This window comes from Thunnus albacares, chromosome 15, assembly GCF_914725855.1.
Source record: "Thunnus albacares chromosome 15, fThuAlb1.1, whole genome shotgun sequence".
Classification (NCBI taxonomy): domain Eukaryota; kingdom Metazoa; phylum Chordata; class Actinopteri; order Scombriformes; family Scombridae; genus Thunnus; species Thunnus albacares.
The window spans coordinates 21,989,507-22,012,149 of NC_058120.1; the positions used below are offsets into that span (position 1 = coordinate 21,989,507).

Consider the following 22,643-nt stretch of genomic DNA (forward strand, 5'->3'; position numbering starts at 1 on the left):
GTCTCGCAGCGACGCTGGATCCGGTTCCTTCCCTTCTGATTCGGAGATATCGGCGGTTCGTAGGTCCTCGTTTATGTGGCGCGTCTTCTGGGTCGCGTTGCCTCTCCAGCTCATCCTGCTCCTGTTGGTGGTCCTTGCCTTCCTGCTGCCAATGTCTGAGGAGGACTACTGCTCTCAGTCCAACAACTTTGCTCATTCCTTCTACCCGATGCTCAGCTACACTAACGGACCACCTCCAGTGTAGGCTGGCTTCAGGAGTGTTTCATTTCAGTATTCTTGCATCAGTATGACCTAACTTAGCATCATGTTTATATCCTTTGAATGGGGTTCAATCATGATGCGAGCAAAAACTGATCATAGTCATCCATCTGTACTGCAGAAATACAGCTGCCATCTACAGTTAAAATCTTTGTGTGTAGCACATAGGATCAAGCGCCTCACTATGTTACTCTGTGTAATGCTGTGTCATCTTTGGTGTAACAAGACTAAAGAACCCGAACTGTTTTTGTTCACGGTCGACATCTACTGGATGAATGAACTGTTCAAGATCAACGCAGTGGCATATACCTGTTGTATTTCTCTCGAGAGAACTGTCAGTGGATAGCACCAAAGTTAAATGCTGAAATATAGCCTGTGAATTTGCTTATAACTCAAAAAATTGTAAAAAAGAAGAAAAAAAAGAAAGAAAACAAACAAAGCATTTAATATATCTTACATTGCAATTATTTTTTTACCTGTATTTTGGCATGCACTTCTAATCTCTGCTTTTATTTACTTACATCCTTCATTGTGTCTGTGGTTAAAAGTCCATTTTTCAACTTGAATTACATTGATTCATGTAAGATTCATTTAAGCCAAGATGTGTGTTTTCAATCAAAGTCAGGCACAATTCAAGAGTTCAACCTCTAACATCTGCCATCCATGGTCTTTATACATTTTGCTGTTTTATTTTTAAAAAAAATATCAAATACGACTTTAAGATTGAGAATTATGACATATAGAACTATTGTATATTTTGTATGACTGTCAGTTCAGTATCAAATGTATAACAGTCCAGGATTATCTAACATGTGTATATAATGGTAAAAAATTAATATGAAAAATGTATGTATATGCGACCATCAGAAACAATGAATGCCAAATCTCCATTTTGATATTTGTCTTTTTATTTGATTATTACATTTTACATTTTTAATGTTTGTTCAGTGAATTATTGGTGAGTCATATTTATACTGAGCTTCATCTGATAAGAGTGCTTTTTGATTGATCATGTCATACTGTGCAAGGTCAAGGCTATCTTAATTTTATTTTTAGACCACAATTAATACCTCAACATTTCAACTGCAGTTTGGTTTGAGTATAATATATAATTCAAGGCTTCATGAAGGTGAACTGTGTCCTGTGGGCAGGTCCTGGATTTGGGCAAGACAAGGCCTCTGGTGAGTAGGACAGTGCCAGGACATATCTGCATGATGATGAAGGTGATGATGGTGATGATGAGTGTGAAGAAGGGTCTCCAGTAATTTGATGATTTCAGAATTTGGGAGAGCCAAGGCTGTGGCGTCCACACCGAGCATCTGGGAAACTACCATCCGGAAATCCACCAGCTGAGCAATGGAGACCAAAAAAAAAAACCCCATCTAAATCTGGTTTGAACGGCAGAATCCATGATCCAAATTTAAATATGAGTCATCCAAATATTCAAACCTTCTACCACTTAGCCGATTAACAGGTCTTTTCATACACAGACAACCACTATGAGCTGAGTATAAGGTTTTAGGGTTCTCTGTTGCCCTTTAAGGTTTGTTAACATCAGTAATGTTTGTTCAGGGTGACACAGGCCTTTATTTTCACACTCAAAATGCTTATTTTTAATCTTTAAATCAAACTTGTCAATCATACCTGTGAATAGTACAGTTATTTTTAATTATTTAAGTTTAATTACAAGTTTGCTGTAAATTAAAAGTTAAACAAACGGGAAGAAAATCATATAGTATTATCTGCTTTTGTTAACTTGAGAGAAAGCAGATACCATGTTTGTATATTATATAAGCTACCACCTGTCTTGAGAACATAAAAAAATATTGTTATATAAAGTAAAAACTCATCTTTTTTTAAAACTTAAAAATTAAGTTGGGCCTGAAGGTCCATCCTTGAAAAAAAAAAAAAAAACCTAAATATACATGGTCCAACAAAGCTTTCAACCCCATCTCATGGCCTTCCTCAGCAGATAATGTTATTATAACTACTGTAGTGATAACAGCTGAAACATTGACATGACATCTTAGCAACACCATATGCAGAGGAAAACCACAAGATGGGGTTGAAAGCTTTGGAAACAACAAAGTAAGCTGAACCGTTAGTTGAGTTGTTTGGGGGGGTTTTTTGTTTAAGAGGAACATTAACTTTCTACTTTCCCTCAAAAAGGAAAATGTATTGCAGAACAAAACTTTAAGCATTCATAATATCAACACTATACCTCTCTCTCCCTCTCAGACAGCTGAGCCAGGCTCTGTCTGAGGGTGTTGAGTTGCTGCTGGTCCTCTTTGGTTTTCTTCTCTTGACTCTGAAGGTCTGAGCTCAGTGTGTTCAGCTTCCTCTCCGTCTTGGCTTTTCCCTCCACCAGCTGATCTAGCTTCTTTTTCTGCTCCTGTATGCTCTGATCCTGTTCCAGGACTTTCAACTTGGCACGTTGGACACAGCAGAGACCCGAGTGGGAGTTGGCGTTTAGTGAAACAACAGTGACTTTATCTAGGAGTTTATATCTGCTCTCAAATACTCTGATACATGTTTGATTTCAAGCTGCTGTACATAACCGATTCACAATTACAATCCCCCTCTTCCCACCCGGACATACACAAAAATGAACACAAATACACCAAACGTTATGAAGTAAAAATGCCTCTGGATTGAATTCTGGTCCGAAACCCTCTCCCCTCTACCTTGAGCTCATTGGTGTGGGAGAGCTGGGCCTTGAGCTCAGTGTTGGACAGCTTGGTGGTCTTCAGCTCGCCTTGGAGACGCTCTAGTTTCTTCAGCAGTCGTCTGGCCTCTAGATGAGCGTCATCTCGTTCCACGGCCAACGCCGATCTGCTCCTCTTCTCCTCCTCCAGCTCTGAAACCTTCTTCCTCAGGAGCTGGATGTGGAGTCCTTTGCTCTCTAGTTGGTCCTTCTGTGACTTTAACTGTTGGGAACAAGAATAGTTTCCCTGTTCATGCCAACATAGTTGCTCCTCTGCGTGTGTACTTTCAGAGAAAAAAGTGTTTTCATTAAATACATCATGAAAATAAGATAAATGGATAATCAAATTCCACTTAGTGCATGTGTGATTGCTTGTTCGAAGCCATTTTAACATCTAAAGGTTTCATTAATAAGATTTTTTTTTTTGCACACAAGTTCCCACCATAAAAGTTATGTACCTTTCGCTGCAGGCTGTAGGTCAGAGTTTTGCTCTCTACCAAAGCAGTTCCTTCGTGCTTGACAAGCTGTTCTGCCCGGGACAGGATGAGTTTTAGCCTCATGTCGAAGCCCAGATCCACAGCAATACTGTCAACCTTCATCATTTCTGACAGCTGCTCCAGGAACTCTTCATACTTTAGAAAGAGTTTATCATTAATCATTCAACTAATCCTATATGTCACTGGATTAAGGATGAATTTAACAGTTTTACATTTACCCATGTCTATGTGATTGTTTTCTAGCCTTCTACAACTATTTATGTATTACCAATTTAATTCTGTTATGATGGCTCACCAGCATTTGTACTACTTTACTCACATGCTGATTGTTGTGTTGCAGCCCGTCTCGATGCATGTCTGCTGTCAACAGCTCAGTCTCAAGACCTTGCAGTCTCTCCCTCAGGTCCTGGACCTGCTGCTCTGCAAGCCGAGCCCTTTGTAGTGCGCTGTGCTGGAGCTCCATCTGCTCATTCAGCTCCTCGGAGGCATGACAAAGCCTCGCCTCCATCTCTGACACCATCTGCAGAGTCAGAACAGTTACAAAGGCTGGTTAGAAGAATTGTACTAAGGATACTAGTGTTTATCTTTGAGTAGGAGTTCTTCGATGAGAGATGGAAACCTGAAATGTAATGCAAAGATAAATGTAGAGATGCTGATAATGAAAAATAATAAACAAAGTAAGCGCTGTTAAAATATATAGTGATTTGTAAGTACCAGAAAATGGCTTGTCACTGAAAATCTTACATTTTGAAGTAGTGAGTGTGTGTTCAAAGAGCCATAAATATTAGCTTTACAGGGCCATAACTCAGTAACACATATAAAGAAACTACTCAGCTTGGGGACTTTATCGACTCGTGACCCTGATGAAGGCCACAAGCCTAAAAAGTAACCCAAGCTGAAGCACTCCAGTAAGTGTTGCTGCTCTTAAGACTACTTCCCCTCTCTCTGCACCTTGGAAGTATATGAAGTTGTGCCAGAAATCCCTACTCTCAATTCCTCACCTTATTGCAGAGGTTATCCAGTTTGTATAAAATATCTTTCTCTTTGGGTGGGACGATGTCCTCAGACTCTCCCTGGAGCAGGGATGCAACCTTTGTCAGGAACATCTGCAGTTTCTCCTCAGCTGCCTGGATCTCCCCGTGGCTCGTTTGGACCTTTCTCTCAAGCTCCTCCACCTGTCTCTCCAAACAGTGTGATTCTCGTCTAGCTGCCTCTATGACTCGTTTGCTGGCTTCAAGTCTCTCTGTCAGTGTCTGCATCTCCATCTCTACACTTTTCTTTCCCAACACCAGGCCATCTAACTCCTGAAAGGGACAAAAACATCATAAAGGGTCAGAACACTAAATATTGTCACCCAGTCCTGGATCGCCCGAATCTCCAACCACAGCACTGAATGTGACACTGAATTTGGCCCTCAAAGTTTAGTGTAAACGTTACCACTTTGAGTGAATCAAGCGCTGCTGCACTGCTGGCAGCCTTCCTCCTCTCTCGGTCCAGCTCTGCCACCAGCCTCAGCACCGTCTCTCTGCTGGCTTTGCACTCCACCTCACTGGACTTGACACTCTCCTCCAAAACAGCAATTCTCATCTTCAGCCTCTCCCTCTCATTGGACTGGTCTACCTATTGAGATAATAATGAAGTGGCCTCAGCTTATATAAATATGACAATTAGGAAACATAATTTTAAAAAAGTAAAGCCTGATGAATAAATTGCCACATTTATGTGCAACTTTGTTCTTCTCAATAACAACAAATAAATACATGGAGGTCAAATAGTCATCTGTAGTGAAGCATACCTCATCATGGTTTTCCATAACTTCCATAATTAGGAGTGTAGCAGAGTGAGTGGATATACAGAAGAAACTTGTCTGTATTTTAACAAGTCTCCAGGCAACAGCAAACACAGGCTATACCAGGCTCAACCAGATGAGGCGCTGTAGCTGAAAACTTCAGACATCTGGGGACTTTGACAATTAGAAAAATAAATGCTCTTTGAATGCCGATGAAATGTTTTATTTATTTATAGCCTAAAATGTACTTAATGTAATAGTGATGTATTAATTTAGGTCAAATAAATGTATGAAATAACAGAAAGGGCCCAAAACAAGTTGAACATAGATGTGAAGGTCAACTCACTCTGTGGGTTTTTTGCCCTGATTTGGGACTCTCAGGTAGCGCTTTTTCTCTTCCTTCAATATAAAAGTATCTAAAATTGTTCATTCTTGCTTTACAGGGAATATTAGTCAGTCAGTTGTTTCATCTCAGGTCTTGTTTAATGCATGATGGTGCCTGTCACCAAGTAATAAAGGTTATCTCTTGTTCACTACCTTGTTTAGTGACTCACACTGTCGGATCATGTAAATCAACTAAATATATGATTAAATTATTCTCACTTTAGAATTTAAATAACACACAAAATGTACAGACATACTCAATTGTAGACTATTTGAACTGTAAAAAATAATGATTTTCCAAAGCCCATGTAACCTGAATATCCAAGAAGGATTCATCTATTTGAAAAAGAACAATATTCTTACAGGTGGCACAAAATTATGGAGGATGACAAATAACTTAGGCATACATAAATAAATGGATAAATAAATGCAGAAATAAATAATTAAATGTATGGATAAATGAAAAATGGATATATTTTGGTGATGAAAAAGGACATAATAACATTAATGTCTTGGATTCATTTTCTACATTTCCAATAAATAAACTTTTTATGTGGGCAATTTCCGTATTTCTACATTAAATAGTTAATTAATACAGTATTTCTACATTTCTTCAATTATTTAGTTATGCATTTCTACATTTCTTTATTAATGTATTTCTACATTAATTCATGTATTTATGTATTTCTACATTTATTTATTTCAGTTTTTCTACATATATACATTTATTTACTCATTTCTGTGTTTATACATTTCTATATTTCTTCATTTATTTATACTTGTGTCATTTTTCGTTCTGCATATAAAATACAGCCCTGTGAAATGTGCTGCTCTTTTAGGAAGCAATGCACATGCAGCCTTGCAGCAAAGTTCTGCCTGCGAGTCAAAGTTCAGGGCTCAGACACGCTCATTATGCTCTACCATCGCGTCATCATCCCAAACAGGAAACAGTAACACACCTCCTTGGACTGTCATGCAGGTGGTCATGTAGCCACAGTTACTTATATTTTAACCCCGGTTGTCTTTTTTTGACGACTGGAGTCATTTCACCATCTGCTTGTTTTAAATCGCTGCTTGGTACATTTACAGGTAAGCTAGCTGACGGCTAACAGTCACATATACCAGCACAGTGAATTGTGTTTGCACGCTGCTCACTACTGTGTAACCGCATAAAGTTAACCAGCACCAGGTATATTAAAATGTGTGTGTGTGTGTGTGTGTGTGTGTGTGTGTGTGTGTGTGTGTGTGTGTGTGTGTGTGTGTGTGTGTGTTTAATGTATATTCACACATTTTATTCGAGAGGATATATCCTAACCAGCCTGCTAATAATAAAAATAATTTGCTAATGTAATCAAGGTCAGTCTAGTTTGTTTTGATGACAATTTTTCTTATTTCATAGAGGTTAAGATGTCTCATATTTAAGATTTTAGGTGTGAAGCTATTAAAAATAGATAATAATGAATAAATAAATAGATCCAGGTAGGTTCACAGAATTCTGCAATGCTCGTAATGTTAAATTGGGTCATAACATTTCATGATGCAACTTCTGGTAGTGCACTAACTGCTGTTTCCTGTGTTTGTGTTTAGGACAGCAACTAACAATTATTTTTTATTATCGATTATTTCCTCCATTAATCGATTAGTTTTTTTGGTCAATAAAAATGTCAGAAAATGGTGAAAAATTCCGATCACTGTTTCCCAAAGCCCATGATGCAACTTCAAATGTCTTGTTTTATCCTGACTAACAGTCCAAAACCCAAAGTTGTGGCATTTTTTTCTTAAAAAACTGACTCAAAACAATCAAGTGATTATCAAAATAGTTGGCAATTAATTTCCTTCTGCTTTTATTTGTGCGTTGCAGTCTGTGGGAAGATGCTTCTGCGGACGCTGTGGTCCAGACTGGGAGCTCAGCGGCCAGTGGAGAGGAACCCAGTCTGCATCCTTGCCTCCTCCTGTCTCTCCCAGTCTATACAACCACCAGTCTATGAACCCAAACCCAGGACACATTCAACCTGGTCTGGCGCAGGAACCTCTCCAAGGACGTGTTATTTAAATACTCTTCATCAACAGCAGAAAAACATACAGCATGCTCTGCCTGCGTTAGGCGGATCTAAGAGTCTAAGCAGCACCTTGTTCATTGACTCTGGGATACTGACAAAATGTAGAAGTGGACAGAAGCGTCTGTATACGTCAGATCTCGTGAAGCCAGTATTAAAATCAAGTTTAAAACCAGCCACGGTGCCCGGGAAGAGGGTTCCCAAAGGACCAAGAACAAAACAACCTTCCAGAGCCAATCAGCCTTCCATGGATGAGGACAAGGTGATGTAGGCAGTCATCAGATGAGTTATTGATACATTTAAATGTTTATACATGTCAGGGTTTGAGTCAGTTATTAATTTAGCTGTGTTTTTCTCTGTAGGATATGATGCAATGTATTGCCTTTGCAACAGCAGATCAGTATCACTTGCCAACACTTTGCCATGACTTGATAGGCCACGGCTTCCATGAGATAGCTTTGCCAAGAGGTTTGAAAATTATTCAGAAATAACAACTTTCCATGGAATTAATTGTGATGTAATCTACTTGGAACAATTTATTATTATTATTTTTTTAATTTCAGATGCCTCAAACATCTTGGTGATAAGCACAGAAATGGCTGCAAAACCAGATGACAATGCTCTAATGTTCTTCTTCAGGTAGATAGAAAGTCGTCTGTTTCAGGCTTTGTCTTGATCATACATTGTCCGATGCTTGATTATTGAGAAGGAAACTCAATATGCAATGATTTTAATTGGCTATACATGAGGCTGGGTATCGAACCTGAATACTTGAGGATCAAAAACTGTTGAGCATCGCATTGGCATTTGTTTACTTATTCTTTGATCAAATATTTCCTGATCAGAATGATAACTTAACAATGTTTAGATTGTGTTTTATTGAGGCAAGGTTCATGTTTGAGTGCTTGCATTAATACCACATTATTGTAATCAGTACAGTAACTCATATATTGCATTTATGCTAGTATTGGAAAAACTTGAAAAGATACCCTGACCTTGAAATGGTATTTTTGTAAGAAATCATGGGCTGACTTTCCCAATCTGAAATTTCAGGGAAGGATCTGTAGTTTTCTGGAATGTTGAGGAGAAAATGGTAAACAAATTTCCAACCTACTTCTTTTCACTAAGACTTCTTGTATCTGTGGTTTTATATGAAAAATATATTAAAAAGTATATTATTTAATTCACTATGTTTTTGCCTACTTCTCTACTTCAGCGTACTCCATTGACACGTTCACTTTTTTCCTCTTTACAGATGAAAAAGGTGTTGAGAATATTGGAACATCATGAGATTCAACCTTATGAAGTAGCATTAGTCCACTGGGAAAACGAAGAGATCAACTACGCTGTTGCAGAGTATGTCGGTGTTCGCTTTTGTTCTTGTTTATTTGTACTTCCAGATGCTCTCTATGTTTTATTTGGTAAAATCTGAATAATTTCTTCCTCAGGGGAAATACAAAGCTTGAGCGTGGCAACTTTATTTTGAGTGACAAGATGGATGAACATGAAGCTGTTTTGGAGAAATTTGCATTTTCAAACGCATTAAGTTTGTCAGGTGAGAAGCTACACTTCAACTCTAAATCATTAACATTTGTTTTGTTTTGTTTTGTGGTAGCATCTTATTCAGCCTGTCTGCTGAGTCTAAACCTTTTGCTTTCTTTTCCAGTGAAGCTGGCAATATGGGAAGTGTCATTAGACAACTTTGTAGAGTCAATTCAATCAATTCCAGAGGTACAGTGGACATTTAACAGCAAGCAGCAAGAAATTATGAATAATTGATTATCTGTAATGCTTGTTTGTGTGTACAGCTGGTCGTGCTTGTGAGATCTGTTATTTCTTAAACATAAGTGCACTCCCTAATGTCCTCATCTATTTATTTTTCCTCAGACACTGAAGTCAGGCAAAAGAGTCAAGTTGTCCTCGGCAGAAGTTATGCGGAAGATAGGAGAGCTTTTCACGTTAAGGTAAATTCAGTTTTCTCTAAATAGCATTTCTCTGAGTGGGCTCTGTAAGCATTCAATTTTTTTTTTCAAAGTTTTAACAGCATGCTGAAACCTTCCTATTAAAACTGGAAATCAGCCTGGAATCTCAGACGTGTATCTTTAGGATAAACATCTGAGGATTATTCAGTTAGCGTTGCCATGACTTTAGTATTATAAAGACATTTATATACTTGCCTGTGATTTCCAGTTGTTGTCAGTTTCTTCACTTATAGTCTTATCACATTCCCAAACTGGCAGAGAGGCAAAGGCTGTGCCTAATGATGGATGTGGTTAAATCAATATTTGGTCCATTAACAGGAGACGTGCATCTATGGGGAGGTACCTAAGCTGTTATAGAGGAGGTGATGTCTTTGTACAAAGTGGGCCTATTAAGTTCGGCATACTTGAAAACACTTGACATTTCATTGTAAGTGTCTTAAAAGCATAAAGGCAAAGAAAAGTGAAATAAAAAAGGCAAAGAGAGCAATGAGATTCATTGTAAAAACACAAAAAATTAAGGTAATTGGAAATATTTAAGAATTTATAAAACACTCATTAATTGAGAAGCCCTCATTTATGTCTGCAAGAAATAAACTTTTGAGATAAAAAAAACAAAACAAAACTCAGAATACTTCTCTTTTCCTCTCTTCTCTTTCTGAGAAAATTGACATCACCACCTCTAATAAAGATGAAATGTGAGGTATATGGTGTCACTCATGTCCATCATGGGCCACAACTCTTGCCTCCCTTGGGAATGTGATTGGCCTGAAGACACATGATCGTACAGAAAGCCCATCTGTATGAATATGTGAACACCCCATTAGCTGATATGTATATGATTATTAACATTTCTGTTTGTTTTTACATCCTCCTCTGACAGACACTGTATCAACCTGAGGTCTGACCTTCTCATCACACCTGATTTTTACTGGGACCGAGAAAACCTGGAAAAACTCTATGACAAGACCTGCCAGTTTCTCAGCATCAACCGCAGGGTCAATGTAATTAAACCAATTTTTTTTTTTTTTAATGTATGTGTGATCTTATTTCTGATCTTTGCTCAGGATGCTTAAAATATTTTCTATGTTTCAGGTCATGAACGAGAAGCTTGAACATTGCACACAGTTGACAGACCTGATGAGGAGTCACCTGAGTGAGAAGCACAGCCTGAGGTTGGAGTGGATGATAGTCATCCTCATTACTATTGAAGTAAGAGAGATCACATCTTAATGCGGTCGTCTTAATCAATCAAAGCTGGGATCTGCACTTTGCAAGCACTGTGCAACTGTTACAGCAACTGCCACTGTATTAGCTTGTCTGTCATTTAATTATAGCATAATTTCAGCATTTGTGTGCCTCTTTTCGGGTGGAATTGTGTACAGCTGGGGTACTGGGGTCATTAAAGTCATTTATTCCACCTGTGCTTTTCCCTTCTTTGACAAGGTTTTTCTCTTTTTGCTCGAGGTTTCATCCCGTTAAAGGGGAATTTTTCCTTGCCGCTGTCACCAAGTGCTTGCTCACAGGGGAATGTTGGGTCTCTGTGAATTAAGGAGTACAGTCTAGGCTTGCTTTATGTAAAAAGTGCCCTGAGATAACTTCTGTTGTGATTTGGTGCTTATATAAATAACATTGACTTGACAAGTCAAAATGTTTGCAGTGAAAAGGTTCATAAAGGTTTAAAATGCTCAAACAAATACTTGCATACTGCTTTTTTCAGTGAAATATTACATCTGTCGCTCTGTTTTCATTGCAGGTAATGTTTGAACTTGCACGGATGATCTTCTAAGCTGCTCCTCGAGCAATGCACAAATCCAAAAACTACAGTAAAAAAAACTACAAAAGAAGAATGCTGCACTATACAGAGGTACTCTGTTAGATATATGTGACAATGTTTTCTGGAACTGAAATAATCAAGCGGACCTAAACACTTTTGAATGTCTTATTGTCCATGTAGAGTATACTGTCTACCTTTCAACAATATACAGTTTAACACATTTTTTTTCCACCATTTCTTTACTTTTATGCTAAACATCATTGGGACTTTTCAACTGTTGGCATCAGCTGACACAATAATGTTATTTTGAGTCTTGTTTGCTGAATTTATGTGCTTAAGAAATTTCATTTCATTTTTACATCATGTGCAAAAGTCTATGAATCTTGTTTTGTATGAAAGATGCTGTTTTTAAAGGACTTATTTAGAGTCTGAGGGCTTCAACATGTGGCATCATTGTCGTAATTGAACACAAGCAGTAGAAAAAGAAAACAAGGCGGGAATATATACAAACTCATCAAGTCCATGAACTCCCAAATGTGAGTGCTGTGTTGTAGAGGATGCAATAAAGTATTGGTGTTTGAAATGTTTGCTGGTTATTATTGTGTTTGCATGAAAAATATGATATGAATGAATAATAATTAGTTTATTAAAATGTTTGAAGCCAACTTATGATGACAACAATCTTTACTGTGTAGACAGACAATACAAGAAGGTATTCATTTATTCAAATAAAATATTTTATTAATGAAATGTAAATATATACGTAAATATATATATAAACACAGGTAACTCAGGTGCTTATTTAGTCATTAGTTAAGGTCACATCATTTCAGATCAGCAGGATTTTTTTCATAAAAGTCAGTAAATGTTTGAGGAAAAACAGCCAACACAAATCTTGCAACCATTTTTCTCTCAGCCATAACAAACCTCAAGCTCAGTGAAACACACACATGAACAGCTGGGAAATAAAACAGGATGCGTAAAGCTGCCGTGGTTGTTTATGTTTAAGGCTCTGCTTATTATAATTATATTAAAGATAAATACATATATGAAGATTACTTTAAACTGCTGTGTCTGCATAGTACAAATCAGAAATATTGTGAAAATTAATATATTTTTAAAACAATGCCATGCCAGTCAAACATTCCTTTCATGCTCTTGTTTTAAACTTAAAACAGTAGAAATTCTTTTAGTTTCAAATGAGTACAGCTCTGCATATATAAGCATTAAAATGGTCATAATGTACAAAGTAATATACAGCAATACTATATGTCTTTCAGTATGCTCAGGTCTGTATTGGTTTACTTGCATAGATCCCATAGGAATAATAAAATGTATTTAAGTGAAATAATTAAACAAATACTGAATGATAAAACAGTTCATGAACACAGATGATACTTAGTGAAAGCTGTGAAATATTTACATATACTAATATACTATTAGCGTCTTGTGTGTCAAGAGTAATGAATATCTGTCCTGTGTCTGAGTCAAGCTGATTTTTTGAACACTTATACAAATGTATATGAAGCATTTTACCATAAAAACATCTTAGACATGTACATTATATTCAAAAGCAGAATGAGTTTGATCTTTGCAAAGACACATGAAATATGCTTAAAGATCTGATATGATTAGTAATCAAAATTGCACTACATATCAAACATCTGATTAAATTTTACTGAAAGAGGCCAGTGCACAGAGGATGAAGTTCGGTGTTACATCCCTAAAATCACATTGCATGCCCCCTGAGAAGATGAAAACGTTCACAATTTATGCCTCTCTCTCTCTCTCTCTCTCTCTCTCTCTCTCTCTGCCAGATCTCTTTCATTAATCACACACTTTATAATGATATTAATAAAATAAATCTAAAAAACTTCTTTCACCAGTAATTGCAGTATTTTTGGTTGAACATCATGTCAAATAACAGCAGCAAAATGCTGTTTCCTGTAGTTTTCCTCAACCAGTCAGTCCTTGTCTTTAATGGCTTTTTGAGTGTTCTTAAAAACTTGAACGACTTCCTTTTTGATTGTCCAACCTAGAAAAAAAAAAATGTAACAGGATATTAATTAGAATATTCCCATAAATATGATTAGAGAACCTAACTCACAAACAAATGTTGTATTTGACATTAAAATATGAACACATGGAAAAGCTTACCAATCATTGTCATTGATGTTAGGGGGATTTAATCCCACTCCATTGTGGTGACGCTTGTAGTTGCAGTTTCGGGATCCTCAAGTGCAACAGCAAAATCTTCACCTTCACTGTCAACTTCGCATGTTCCACATTTTCCTTCTGTTTTGTGTATTTCTTGTTGGTTTTCTTCTGCCTCTGTTTTGGAATTAGGAGGCATTTCAAACTCATGTTCAAGTACTGCTTTTTCTTCTTGGTCACCGTCTGTCTCATGTTCCAGAGGTTCCTCAGGAAGGGACACCTCTGTTTGCTCTCGAGCATCAATGTCTTCCTCGGCATCCAACCACACATCCTGGTCATATTCCTCCTCTGTTTGTTTAACAGGTTCTTCTGCTTTTGCTTCTTGGTCACAAGCTTCAGAGAGTATTGGCTGGCTCAGGAACATTTCTGTTTTCTCTGTTTTACTTACTGGTTGTATTGTTTCTGTTGCCTGGACGTTGGGGATTACACTCTCTGTTGATTTGGTTTCTTCCACTGGTTCTACTGTTTCCATTGCTTGGATGCCAAAATCCAATGGGACTGGATGATTCGTGATCACTGCTGTGTCTGCTGAATCTAAGCTTGCTGCTTTCTCCGTTATTTCTGTTGCCTGAGCAGCGACCTCAGTTAGCTCTGTCTGTTTGTGGCTCTCAACTGGATTCATTTGCCTTATGGGTTCTACTTCCTCCACTGCCTGAACTCCGACCTCAGATACATCTGTCTGTTTGATGAGTTCAGTTCTCTCTGTTGTATGTTGTGGGGAAACAGGTACCTTTGTCTGCCCAAACTGTATGTTAAGTTTGAATTCTAACGAAAGGCTTGAGGGGGGCTCCACATTGCCTATTGATGAGATTATTCCGGTGTTTTGGGGGACGACTAATCCAGTATTGCTAGGTGTTGCAATCTGTGTTTGGGCAATTTGTGGTCCATCCATGGTGTCTTCATTGACTTTCTTCATAGCTAATTCCTCTGATGAGCATGTTGCATCTTCTGCTGTGACGCCTACTTCTGATTTTTGTAGTTCAGCTTTAGTTTCCTCCAAATCCTCCTTGCAAGCTTCTATAGAGACATCTGAACTTTCTGGAATATCAGGTGTTTGCTTGATAGCCTCAGAGGCTTGCTGTGCAGTTGTGATTGCAGAGTTATCACCTTCATCTTTTCTTTCACTTGATGCTCCAGTACTCTTCTCCTCCATCACTTTTTGATCATCCACCTCACTTAATACACTTTCAACTATCGCAGCATTTTGCTGTTTTATAACTTCTTGCTCCACGTTGACAACTTCATTCTGAACACTGGATTGGACCATCACAGATTCAGGTAAGTTCTCCTTCACATGTTGAATAACTTCTTGAATGGTTACCTTGGTTTCCTCACTAATTAATTCTTCTTCAATCTCGGAAATGGCTGAGAGATTGTCTACTTTTTTCACTGTTTCATGACAAACATCTATTGTTTCTATAACGTCTTTGGTTTCCATCACCCCTACCTCCAGCATTGTATCCACAATTGCCTCAGCCGATTTGATATTGACATCAACCACCTGCACTTGAATTCTCTGGTTACCCTCAAACTCTACCAATGGCACATGCATCATCACAACCACACTGCCCTCCTGTGCTGTCTCCATCACATCATCTTTCATTAATGGTGTTGTAGTTTCAATTGTCTCCTTTAACAGTAGCTCATTTACAACTGTGTCTATTAAGGGTTCATTAATGCCTGATCTTTTCTCGATCGTAACATCAGGTATTGCAGCTGAGATGTCTTTAAGATTACACGTGCTTACTTGCGCTATTTCGGCATGCTCAACTGCAGCAGTCTTCACCTCAGCACCTGGAAGTTCACCTTCTTTTTCTCCCTCAATATTGTCTTGCACTTCACTGATATGCACCTCATGTTTGGGTTCCTCTGTAACTGCAGGAATATCCACACAAGGCGCTGGGGGTTCCTCAGAATTCACTGTCTTTTCTAGGACCTGAACACTACTTGCTTCCTCATTAACAGAAGATACATGAACAGCTGTTAATGTTTTTAACTCATCTACAACTTCAGGGGTGTGGTCTTCCTCCTCAACCTGAACATCCTGTGGGATGTCATCAGTGGTGTCCTGAGTTTTCTGATCCTGGTTTATCTCTAAAGACTGATCCAGTTGTGCCACAACTTGACTCGGAATTTCCTCTGAAGCAATGACGTCCTCTGTTTCTGGAATTTCTTCTTCTAATAATTTTTGCTTTTCAGGTTCCTGAGCACTACCTTCCTCCACACTTTCTGTGACTTCTTGTTCAGATGTAGGAGCCTCTGCCTCAGTTTCTGTTTCAGTTACAATATCTTTTACATCACATGGTAATAGTTCTGGTTCTTGGATGTGTTCAGTTTTGGCAGCTTCCACTGGCAGTTCCTCTGACTCAACATTGGCTTCAGTTGCCTCCTCTAGTTCTTCTGTAACTGCTTCTTCTGCTGGCATATCCTTTGATTTTTCTTCCTTTTTAAGTGATTGGACACTACCATCATCTGAATCTGATTTTGATGCATCTACAGCTTCTAATACTTCTGGTTCTTCATGTTCAGCTTTTGATAGATCTACTGGTAGTTCATCTTCATTTTCTGGCTCAACATTGACTTCAGTGAGAGGCACTGTTTCCTCTTTGAGTTCATCTGTTACTGTTTCAACTGCTGTAATGTCCTCTGATATTACTTCCTTTTCAAGAGTTTGATCACTACCTTCCTCTAAATCTAATGTATCTGCTTTTATATCTGTTAATGCATGCAACTCCTCAACCACAACAGCTGAATCTTCCTCAACTTCGACTTCATTAGTGATGCTCTTTATGTTTTCATCTTTTGTTTCTAACTGTTCTTCCAGCTCAACGGCTCCATCCATAATTTCTTCTGCTTCTGCAGCAGCTGAATCCGCTTCTTGAGAGTCCATTTTTGGGGGCTCTATTTCAGTTTGATGTGCACCAACTATTGAACCTTCATCTGTGCTAATTCCTTTACTTTCATGCATTAGCTCTACAGACACAGCTTCATTTACCTCAGTTAGGCATTCCTGCAGATGTTGGCTCTCGTTAGTATTTTCTAATTCTGGTATGCTTTCGTCTGGCTGTGAAACGTTGACCTCATGAACTTCATCTACAGCGATGTCAGCTGTGTCGAACTCCTCAGTAGGAATCTCAGACACAGTTTCTGTGGAAACAGCTTCATTGACTTCAGATATGATCTCTGTTTGGGCTGTTGCTGCAATGATATCAACTGCATCCAGTTCTTCCACATTTAGACCTGTGATTATGGCACTTGCATCTGATTTTTTGTGTATTTCCAGAATTTTTGGATCCTCTGTTACAAATGTTTCGAGTATTTGATGCGAGACAGAACCAACTATTTTTTCTGAGCTGAAGTCATCTGTACACACTGGGAGCGCCTTTGACGTTGTGGTGATGGTTTCCACAACCTGCTGCAGAAGCACCTCTTGTTCCTTGACGTCATATTCTGCTGGGACTGGTGTTGTGTTGCCAGATGTTTTAGAAGACTCTGATAGCTGGGAAACTGCAGAGATCATCTCAGTCTCATCTGCTTGGGTAATGTCTACAGGCTCTGGTGCAGTAAAGACCTCAGACGTGATTTCTATCAAGTCCTCTGCTATAGTGTCATCTCTAGCTGCTTCTTCAGTGACTGAAGCTGGCGTGCCCATGGTCTCTGTAATTATTCCTTCCTCTGGGATATCACTGAGTTGTTGATGTTTACTGATTAATTCTGCAAGGGCATCATCTTCATTTGTAGGAGAGGTTGTAGGTGCCTGATTTTGTAAAGCATCATCGTTGTCTTGGACTTTCTGTCCTTCACTCAGCAGATTATCAGAAGGTAGGACAGGTTCAGCCATCTGATCAAGGAGGTCTTGCTGGAGTTCATAGTCTGCTTCCTTGGGTACATGACTTTCTACATCTGCCTGTGTTTGTATGACAACATCTGTCTCAACTGTATCAAACTCTGACAATGGAACCACAGCTGGTGTTTCAGAGTCTTCATCACCTGAAGCGTCCTTATCAGCCTCATCCAAAGATACTTGGTCTTGCTTTTCAGCAGACTTTCTCTTTTTTTGACCTGGGAGAAGCCTCTCTGCTGAAAAAGATGATTCATCTTGAGTAACTTCACTGTCAGACTGAATGTTATCTTTGCCTTCTTCCTCACTCTTGCCTTTCCTTTTGGGGGTGATAAGTCTTTTAAATGATTTCCATGTTGACCCTCCATCACCCTCTGAAGGACTTCCTGCTTGTTTTGGGGACGAGGCTAAAATCTCTTCAGCCTCATTGGAACTTTCTAGAGGGGATTCAGCACCTTGCTTTGTATTGTCGTTCTCAATTTGAGGTGTTTCGTCCTCAGAGTCTGACGTTTTACGGCTCCTTCTCCTTCCGGATCCACACAAAACAGCTTCCCATGAAACAGACGAATCTTTCCTTTTTTTGCTTTCTTCTGTGCTGTGATCTGATATTTGTTCTCCTTCACTTGGCTTTGTTTCCTCTACTGAGCCTGGGATTTTTGTGTCTTCACTGCTCAAGGAAGACCTCTTCATACGTTTTTTAGGAGTCACAAGTTTTTTGAAGGAAGCCCATGCACCATCCTCCTCCTCTGCTGCCTCTGCAGAGGGTTGTGCCGGACTTTCCTCTCTCTGGTGCTCTGCTGACTCGGTAGATGACAGGACCTGATCTGAAACATGTTCCCCAGAGTCTGACAGCTTTGCATCACTTGATGTCCTGCTTCGCTGCTTTTTGGGGAGTTTCTTTAAACTAGACCCTGACAGGAGCCTTTTTAGAGGACTGGCTTGAACTTTGTCCTTCTCTTGAGAACTCAGAAGTTCAGGCTCATTGACAATAACAGCTGATGAGTCTGTGGGAGGTAATTTCCCTTCTAGCTTATTTTCTCCAACTTCGGGAGCATTGGTCATCTGAGCTGATGCTGCTGGCAAGTTTTCCTCTTTAAATTCATTTTCTTTATGTTCTGTCTCAACTGCTGCTGCCTGAACACCTGGACTAATCTCTTTATCCTGTGTCGCCTCTACAGCCTCTTTTTTCCTCAGGTCCACCAGTTCTTTCTCAGTTGTCTCATCTTCTACAGACTTCTTCTTTTTCCGTAGTCCAGAAAAGATTCCAGTGGTAAAAAACCTTTTAATTGGAGATACGACCACCTCTTGATCAGGACTAGGTGGAGATGTTGGATATTGCTCTTCTTCAGGTGTGGTATCCTGGTTTGTTTTTTCTTCCTCACCGTCAGGTGAACTTGTAGTTGTATCTGCAGTATCAGATGTAGCTTCTTCTTTGATCTCTGTTGTTTTTTCCTCTGCATTTTCTAGAACGTCACAGCATGTAACGTATGTCAGCGTAGCACACGTTGAATCATTATCATAAGTCTCGGGTGCTATGTTCACATCGGTATTCTGTTCAGCATTCTCACTTTTGGCTTTGGTATCGGTTTCCTCGACATCAGCTGTTGGTTCTTCCATGTTGGTCTCAACAGGCACATCTGTTGCTATTTCAGTTTTCTCTCCCGAACCTCTCTTTACTGTCAATTTCAAACCAATGTTACTGAAGAATTTCCTGAAACCTTCATTGATGTCATTCTGCTTTGCTTCCATGTCTGTCATTTCCAGGGTCACTTCTTCATTAGGATCAGCTTCATTAGGTGATTCCTTCTCACTAATGTTGACATTTTCTAATGGTGTCTCTGCCCCTTTCAGTGGCTCTTTTGTTTCTGTAACATCTTCATCTGGAGAGAGGATAGCTAAACCAGAAAAGAAACAACATAAAATCACTTGGATTGCAAGAACTGTAAAAAGAAACTAATGACAGTGATGAAATTCTAGTAACTGCAATCCATCAAGTTATGTGTCTGGTGAAATTATGCTGACATTGTCTGTCAATGTGGACTAATACACAGATTGTGAGTACCCACCCTCTGCAGCAATCTCATCATCACAGTAACCATTAACTTCTGCTATAGAGCCATCTGCCTTTCCATTGATCTCGGAGATCTGCCCATTGTTTTTGAGAGGCTGAAACGAAGCACAAAACATAGAATGTACAATGTGCCTTTGCTCTTGTGGCAAATATTAGATTATATGGAAGCTTAAATAATAGACAATCAAACCACTTTCCATTGTTCAGCGGTAATTTTTAAACATTTTCTAGTTTGTGGTTGTATCTACACAAGAACCAGTTCAGTTAAAAGAAAAATTCTCAGTTTGTACCATTAATAAATCCATCATAATTTGAGCTTCTCTGAAAGCAAAGAATTTCATTTCTTGATTAACTGAGGGCTCTTAAGTCCTACACTGTAAACAAACAACACAGTCCAGTCACTATTAGCAGGGTGTGATTGTAGCTTTATATTTTAACAACCCTAATTGTCCCAATCTCAAATCCGTGTGCCAGATTAGTCTGGAAAGTCTGAGCAGGGGATAGGGAACAAGAAACACGTCCTTTAACTAGTGTGGAGAACACGCTGAATTAACAGCAATAAATATACTATAGCTGTTATGGTGATTGTGCACCTGCTAATACCTGCTAAGACATTGTTTGACATTAATACTGTGGATTAATTTCCAGCCATGGTTTTTATGTCTTGCCATGTTGTTACATACATAGAGCACTGTTTCTTGTTCATTGTGGGCAGTTACTTTTGATGGATCAGGGCTAGACCTGAGTCTGCCTTCAAACAATACAGCAAAACACTTCCTTTAAGTGTGTTGCATAATATGTTAACTGTACCCGTAAAATCGATTCAGTTCAAATGACCCATGATTTGTTCTTTGAAAAGGTTTTATCTATACTTTACTTCATCATTGGATGGCTTGGCCTTATCTTAATTTTAATGTAATAATGTGGCCGAATTCAATGACAAGATGACTAGAGCCCAGCTTTCAATACACAGATGTAAAGATAAAAATAGCGGAATTTCTAAACTGAAACATGTCTGTATGCCCAAAGATCAAAGGCCATAATATGATTATGGTTGGCTTTGAGCTGATTTTTCCAGTCAACAATTATTCACCATTTACATGCACGCACACTGCCTAAATTAGGGGCTGTGGACAGGCATGTCTTTGTTTTTTGTCATCTGAAGCCAAAAAAGTGCCACTAAAAGGGATCATACTTAAAGTATAAATACATCCAAGCCTTTGGGGACTTGAGGTAGCTTTGCAAAATATTGACACAAAATATTTTTGGTTTTTAATTTGAGATTAGTTAGATTAGTCACATTAGTCAGATTAGTTTGACAGTAATCGTAACTTGGTGAAAAACAGAGTGGATTTTATGATATAACAAATTAATTTATGAAATTAAGGGTATTTTTTTGGAAACTTTTAACAGAACGATCTTTGCCCCTTATCCCATCCTTAAAATCATTAAATCACCTGAGTCACAAAGGTCAAATGTACCATTAAATCAACACAATTTAAATAATTATAGCTCTTAAGACAATAGCTCTTCTCCTTCTCACGGGACAGTGCTGTCTAATTGACTTCCTTCTCAGCATGACCCAGTGATCATGTTATACACAAATAATCAATGTCGGCTCCTGCTGAGTGCAGCAGAGGGGAAATTCCATCTCTCCCCTGGGCTTTTCTTAGGCTCCTTTAGGAAGGAAGGGTTATTATTCCTCCACGCTGTTTCCTTTTTCATCTAATCCAAACCACTGCAACACGCACAATGAAAACAAAGTCTTCAGATGAGCAGTAGCAGCTCTTATCAGACTAAAACTAACAACTACCAAAACTAAAGTCAGCATTCAAGAGGCATGTACAGTTTCTAAGCTTTTAAACATTTGCAACAGCTTCACTTGTGTGTGAATAAGATGAATTGGTAGTAATGCCTTCACTATGCACTTGCACTCAGCAGGAAGAAATTAATAAATGGTTGCTTTCTGTTAGAAAGCTAAAAAAAGCACTTTCTTTAATTAAAAGACATTACCAGTGGCACAAAATAGTCAAATGAGCTCATTGCCTTTCATTCAAACGAGACAAGGACTTTTCTTTTTATCTCATGGTTAATGGATATGTTGGCAAGCAGCACCTGCACTGTCCTGACTAACAACAACAGACTCCTGCCTCAGCATTTTTATGACTAGCAAAACTGCCTGCTTTGTTTTGACAGTGTTCATAGGCTTTATACTGGATAAATTGTTGCTGTAGTTACTGGAAATCCTCAATACGTAGATGATGAGGAGAAATCATTATAAAGAAGTTAACAATCTGAATCTGTGGGGAAATAAGATGATACCTTCTCTTCAATATGCTGCTCAGTCTGAGCATCATTCACTTTTCCGCTCTCCTCCTCAGCCGCTGCATCCTTCTTGCCCTCCCGTTGCGCAGACTGAGCGTCTCCCATTATCGGAACTGCAGCGCGACACTGTCCGGAATGAGCCGCACAAGTGATGGAAATATCCCAAATGTGCACGAAACGCAACCCGGTAGCTCCGTGAGAGCGCGGTCGGACGGTCAGATCTCAAATGGTGCAGCCTGAATCTTGAAAAGTCTTTTTTAGCCAAACACCACCCCGCAGGATCACATGAAGCCTATGAGTCTGGTCCGGCCCGGCCCGGCCCGGCACGCCTCTCGCTGCATCAAAAAAAGAAAAAAAGAAAAAACTCTGCAGAGAAAACACAGCCTGTCCTCAGATGACTGAAGCACAAGCATGAACCTGCACCGCTGTATGTTCTCTTCAGGGGGCAGTTGTGTTTTAAGTTACAGAAAAAAACAACATTTAAATCTTTAATCTGAAACAGGATGCAGATATAAGACATCAAATAATTATGACTTGCTTCTTAGGCTGCACTTTGATGCAGAATGACTTAAAACTAAAGTGCTGGACTGTAAACCCCTAAATAGTTTGCAGATTTGTCAAATGAATTTCATCGTTTTCGACCATTTGTTTTCAAAAGGGACTTCTTAATTTTCCATAAACAGACCACACAGTTGCCTGACAGGGAAAAAAAACAAAATTGTGATCCAGAGCTTTCACTTAATGTGA

The 22,643-nt window shown here is 38.9% G+C and overlaps 3 protein-coding genes across 6 annotated transcripts in view; 2 read left to right on the forward strand and 1 right to left on the reverse strand.

Annotated features, from left to right (window-relative positions):
* The window catches only part of syne1b (spectrin repeat containing, nuclear envelope 1b), an 86,921-nt gene extending 85,767 nt beyond the window's left edge, over nt 1-1,154 (forward strand). For all 4 annotated transcript variants that reach the window (XM_044374229.1, XM_044374232.1, XM_044374231.1 and 1 more), the window contains one exon: nt 1-1,154. In XM_044374229.1, coding sequence (XP_044230164.1) covers nt 1-244 — 244 coding nt within the window. In that variant the 3' untranslated portion in view covers nt 245-1,154.
* LOC122998562 (titin-like) lies at nt 1,145-22,302 on the reverse strand. The gene is made up of 12 exons (XM_044375491.1): nt 21,894-22,302; nt 19,567-19,666; nt 13,641-19,395; nt 10,806-10,872; nt 5,255-5,365; nt 4,897-5,079; nt 4,461-4,763; nt 3,779-3,979; nt 3,421-3,594; nt 2,943-3,185; nt 2,480-2,683; nt 1,145-1,607 (listed from the first exon to the last, which is right to left on the reverse strand). Exons 1-12 carry the CDS (start codon nt 21,999-22,001, stop codon nt 1,380-1,382), a joined length of 7,677 nt encoding a protein of 2,558 aa, XP_044231426.1. The 5' UTR covers nt 22,002-22,302; the 3' UTR covers nt 1,145-1,379.
* rmnd1 (required for meiotic nuclear division 1 homolog) lies at nt 6,563-11,483 on the forward strand. Its single transcript, XM_044374341.1, has 12 exons — nt 6,563-6,721; nt 7,494-7,951; nt 8,052-8,157; nt 8,253-8,328; nt 8,743-8,782; nt 8,945-9,045; nt 9,138-9,244; nt 9,356-9,420; nt 9,577-9,653; nt 10,552-10,672; nt 10,764-10,880; nt 11,425-11,483. Exons 2-12 carry the CDS (start codon nt 7,505-7,507, stop codon nt 11,455-11,457), a joined length of 1,290 nt encoding a protein of 429 aa, XP_044230276.1. The 5' UTR covers nt 6,563-6,721; nt 7,494-7,504; the 3' UTR covers nt 11,458-11,483.
* Nucleotides 22,303-22,643: the final 341 nt, after the last annotated feature.

Excerpts from the sequence above, each read along its gene's own strand:
- rmnd1 (XM_044374341.1), top strand. The coding sequence starts at position 7,505 with ATGCTTCTGCGGACGCTGTGGTCCAGACTGGGAGCTCAGCGGCCAGTG. Across the intron at positions 9,245-9,355 it reads AAACGCATTAAGTTTGTCAG|TGAAGCTGGCAATATGGGAA; the intron begins GTGAGAAGCTAC and ends TTTCTTTTCCAG. Across the intron at positions 9,654-10,551 it reads GGAGAGCTTTTCACGTTAAG|ACACTGTATCAACCTGAGGT; the intron begins GTAAATTCAGTT and ends CTCCTCTGACAG.
- LOC122998562 (XM_044375491.1), bottom strand. The coding sequence starts at position 22,001 with ATGGGAGACGCTCAGTCTGCGCAACGGGAGGGCAAGAAGGATGCAGCG. Across the intron at positions 5,366-10,805 it reads CTCAGGTGACTCCTCATCAG|CCTGTGTTTGCTGTTGCCTG; the intron begins GTCTGTCAACTG and ends AGCCTGGTATAG. Across the intron at positions 1,608-2,479 it reads TGTCTGAGAGGGAGAGAGAG|CTGGTGGATTTCCGGATGGT; the intron begins GTATAGTGTTGA and ends TCCATTGCTCAG.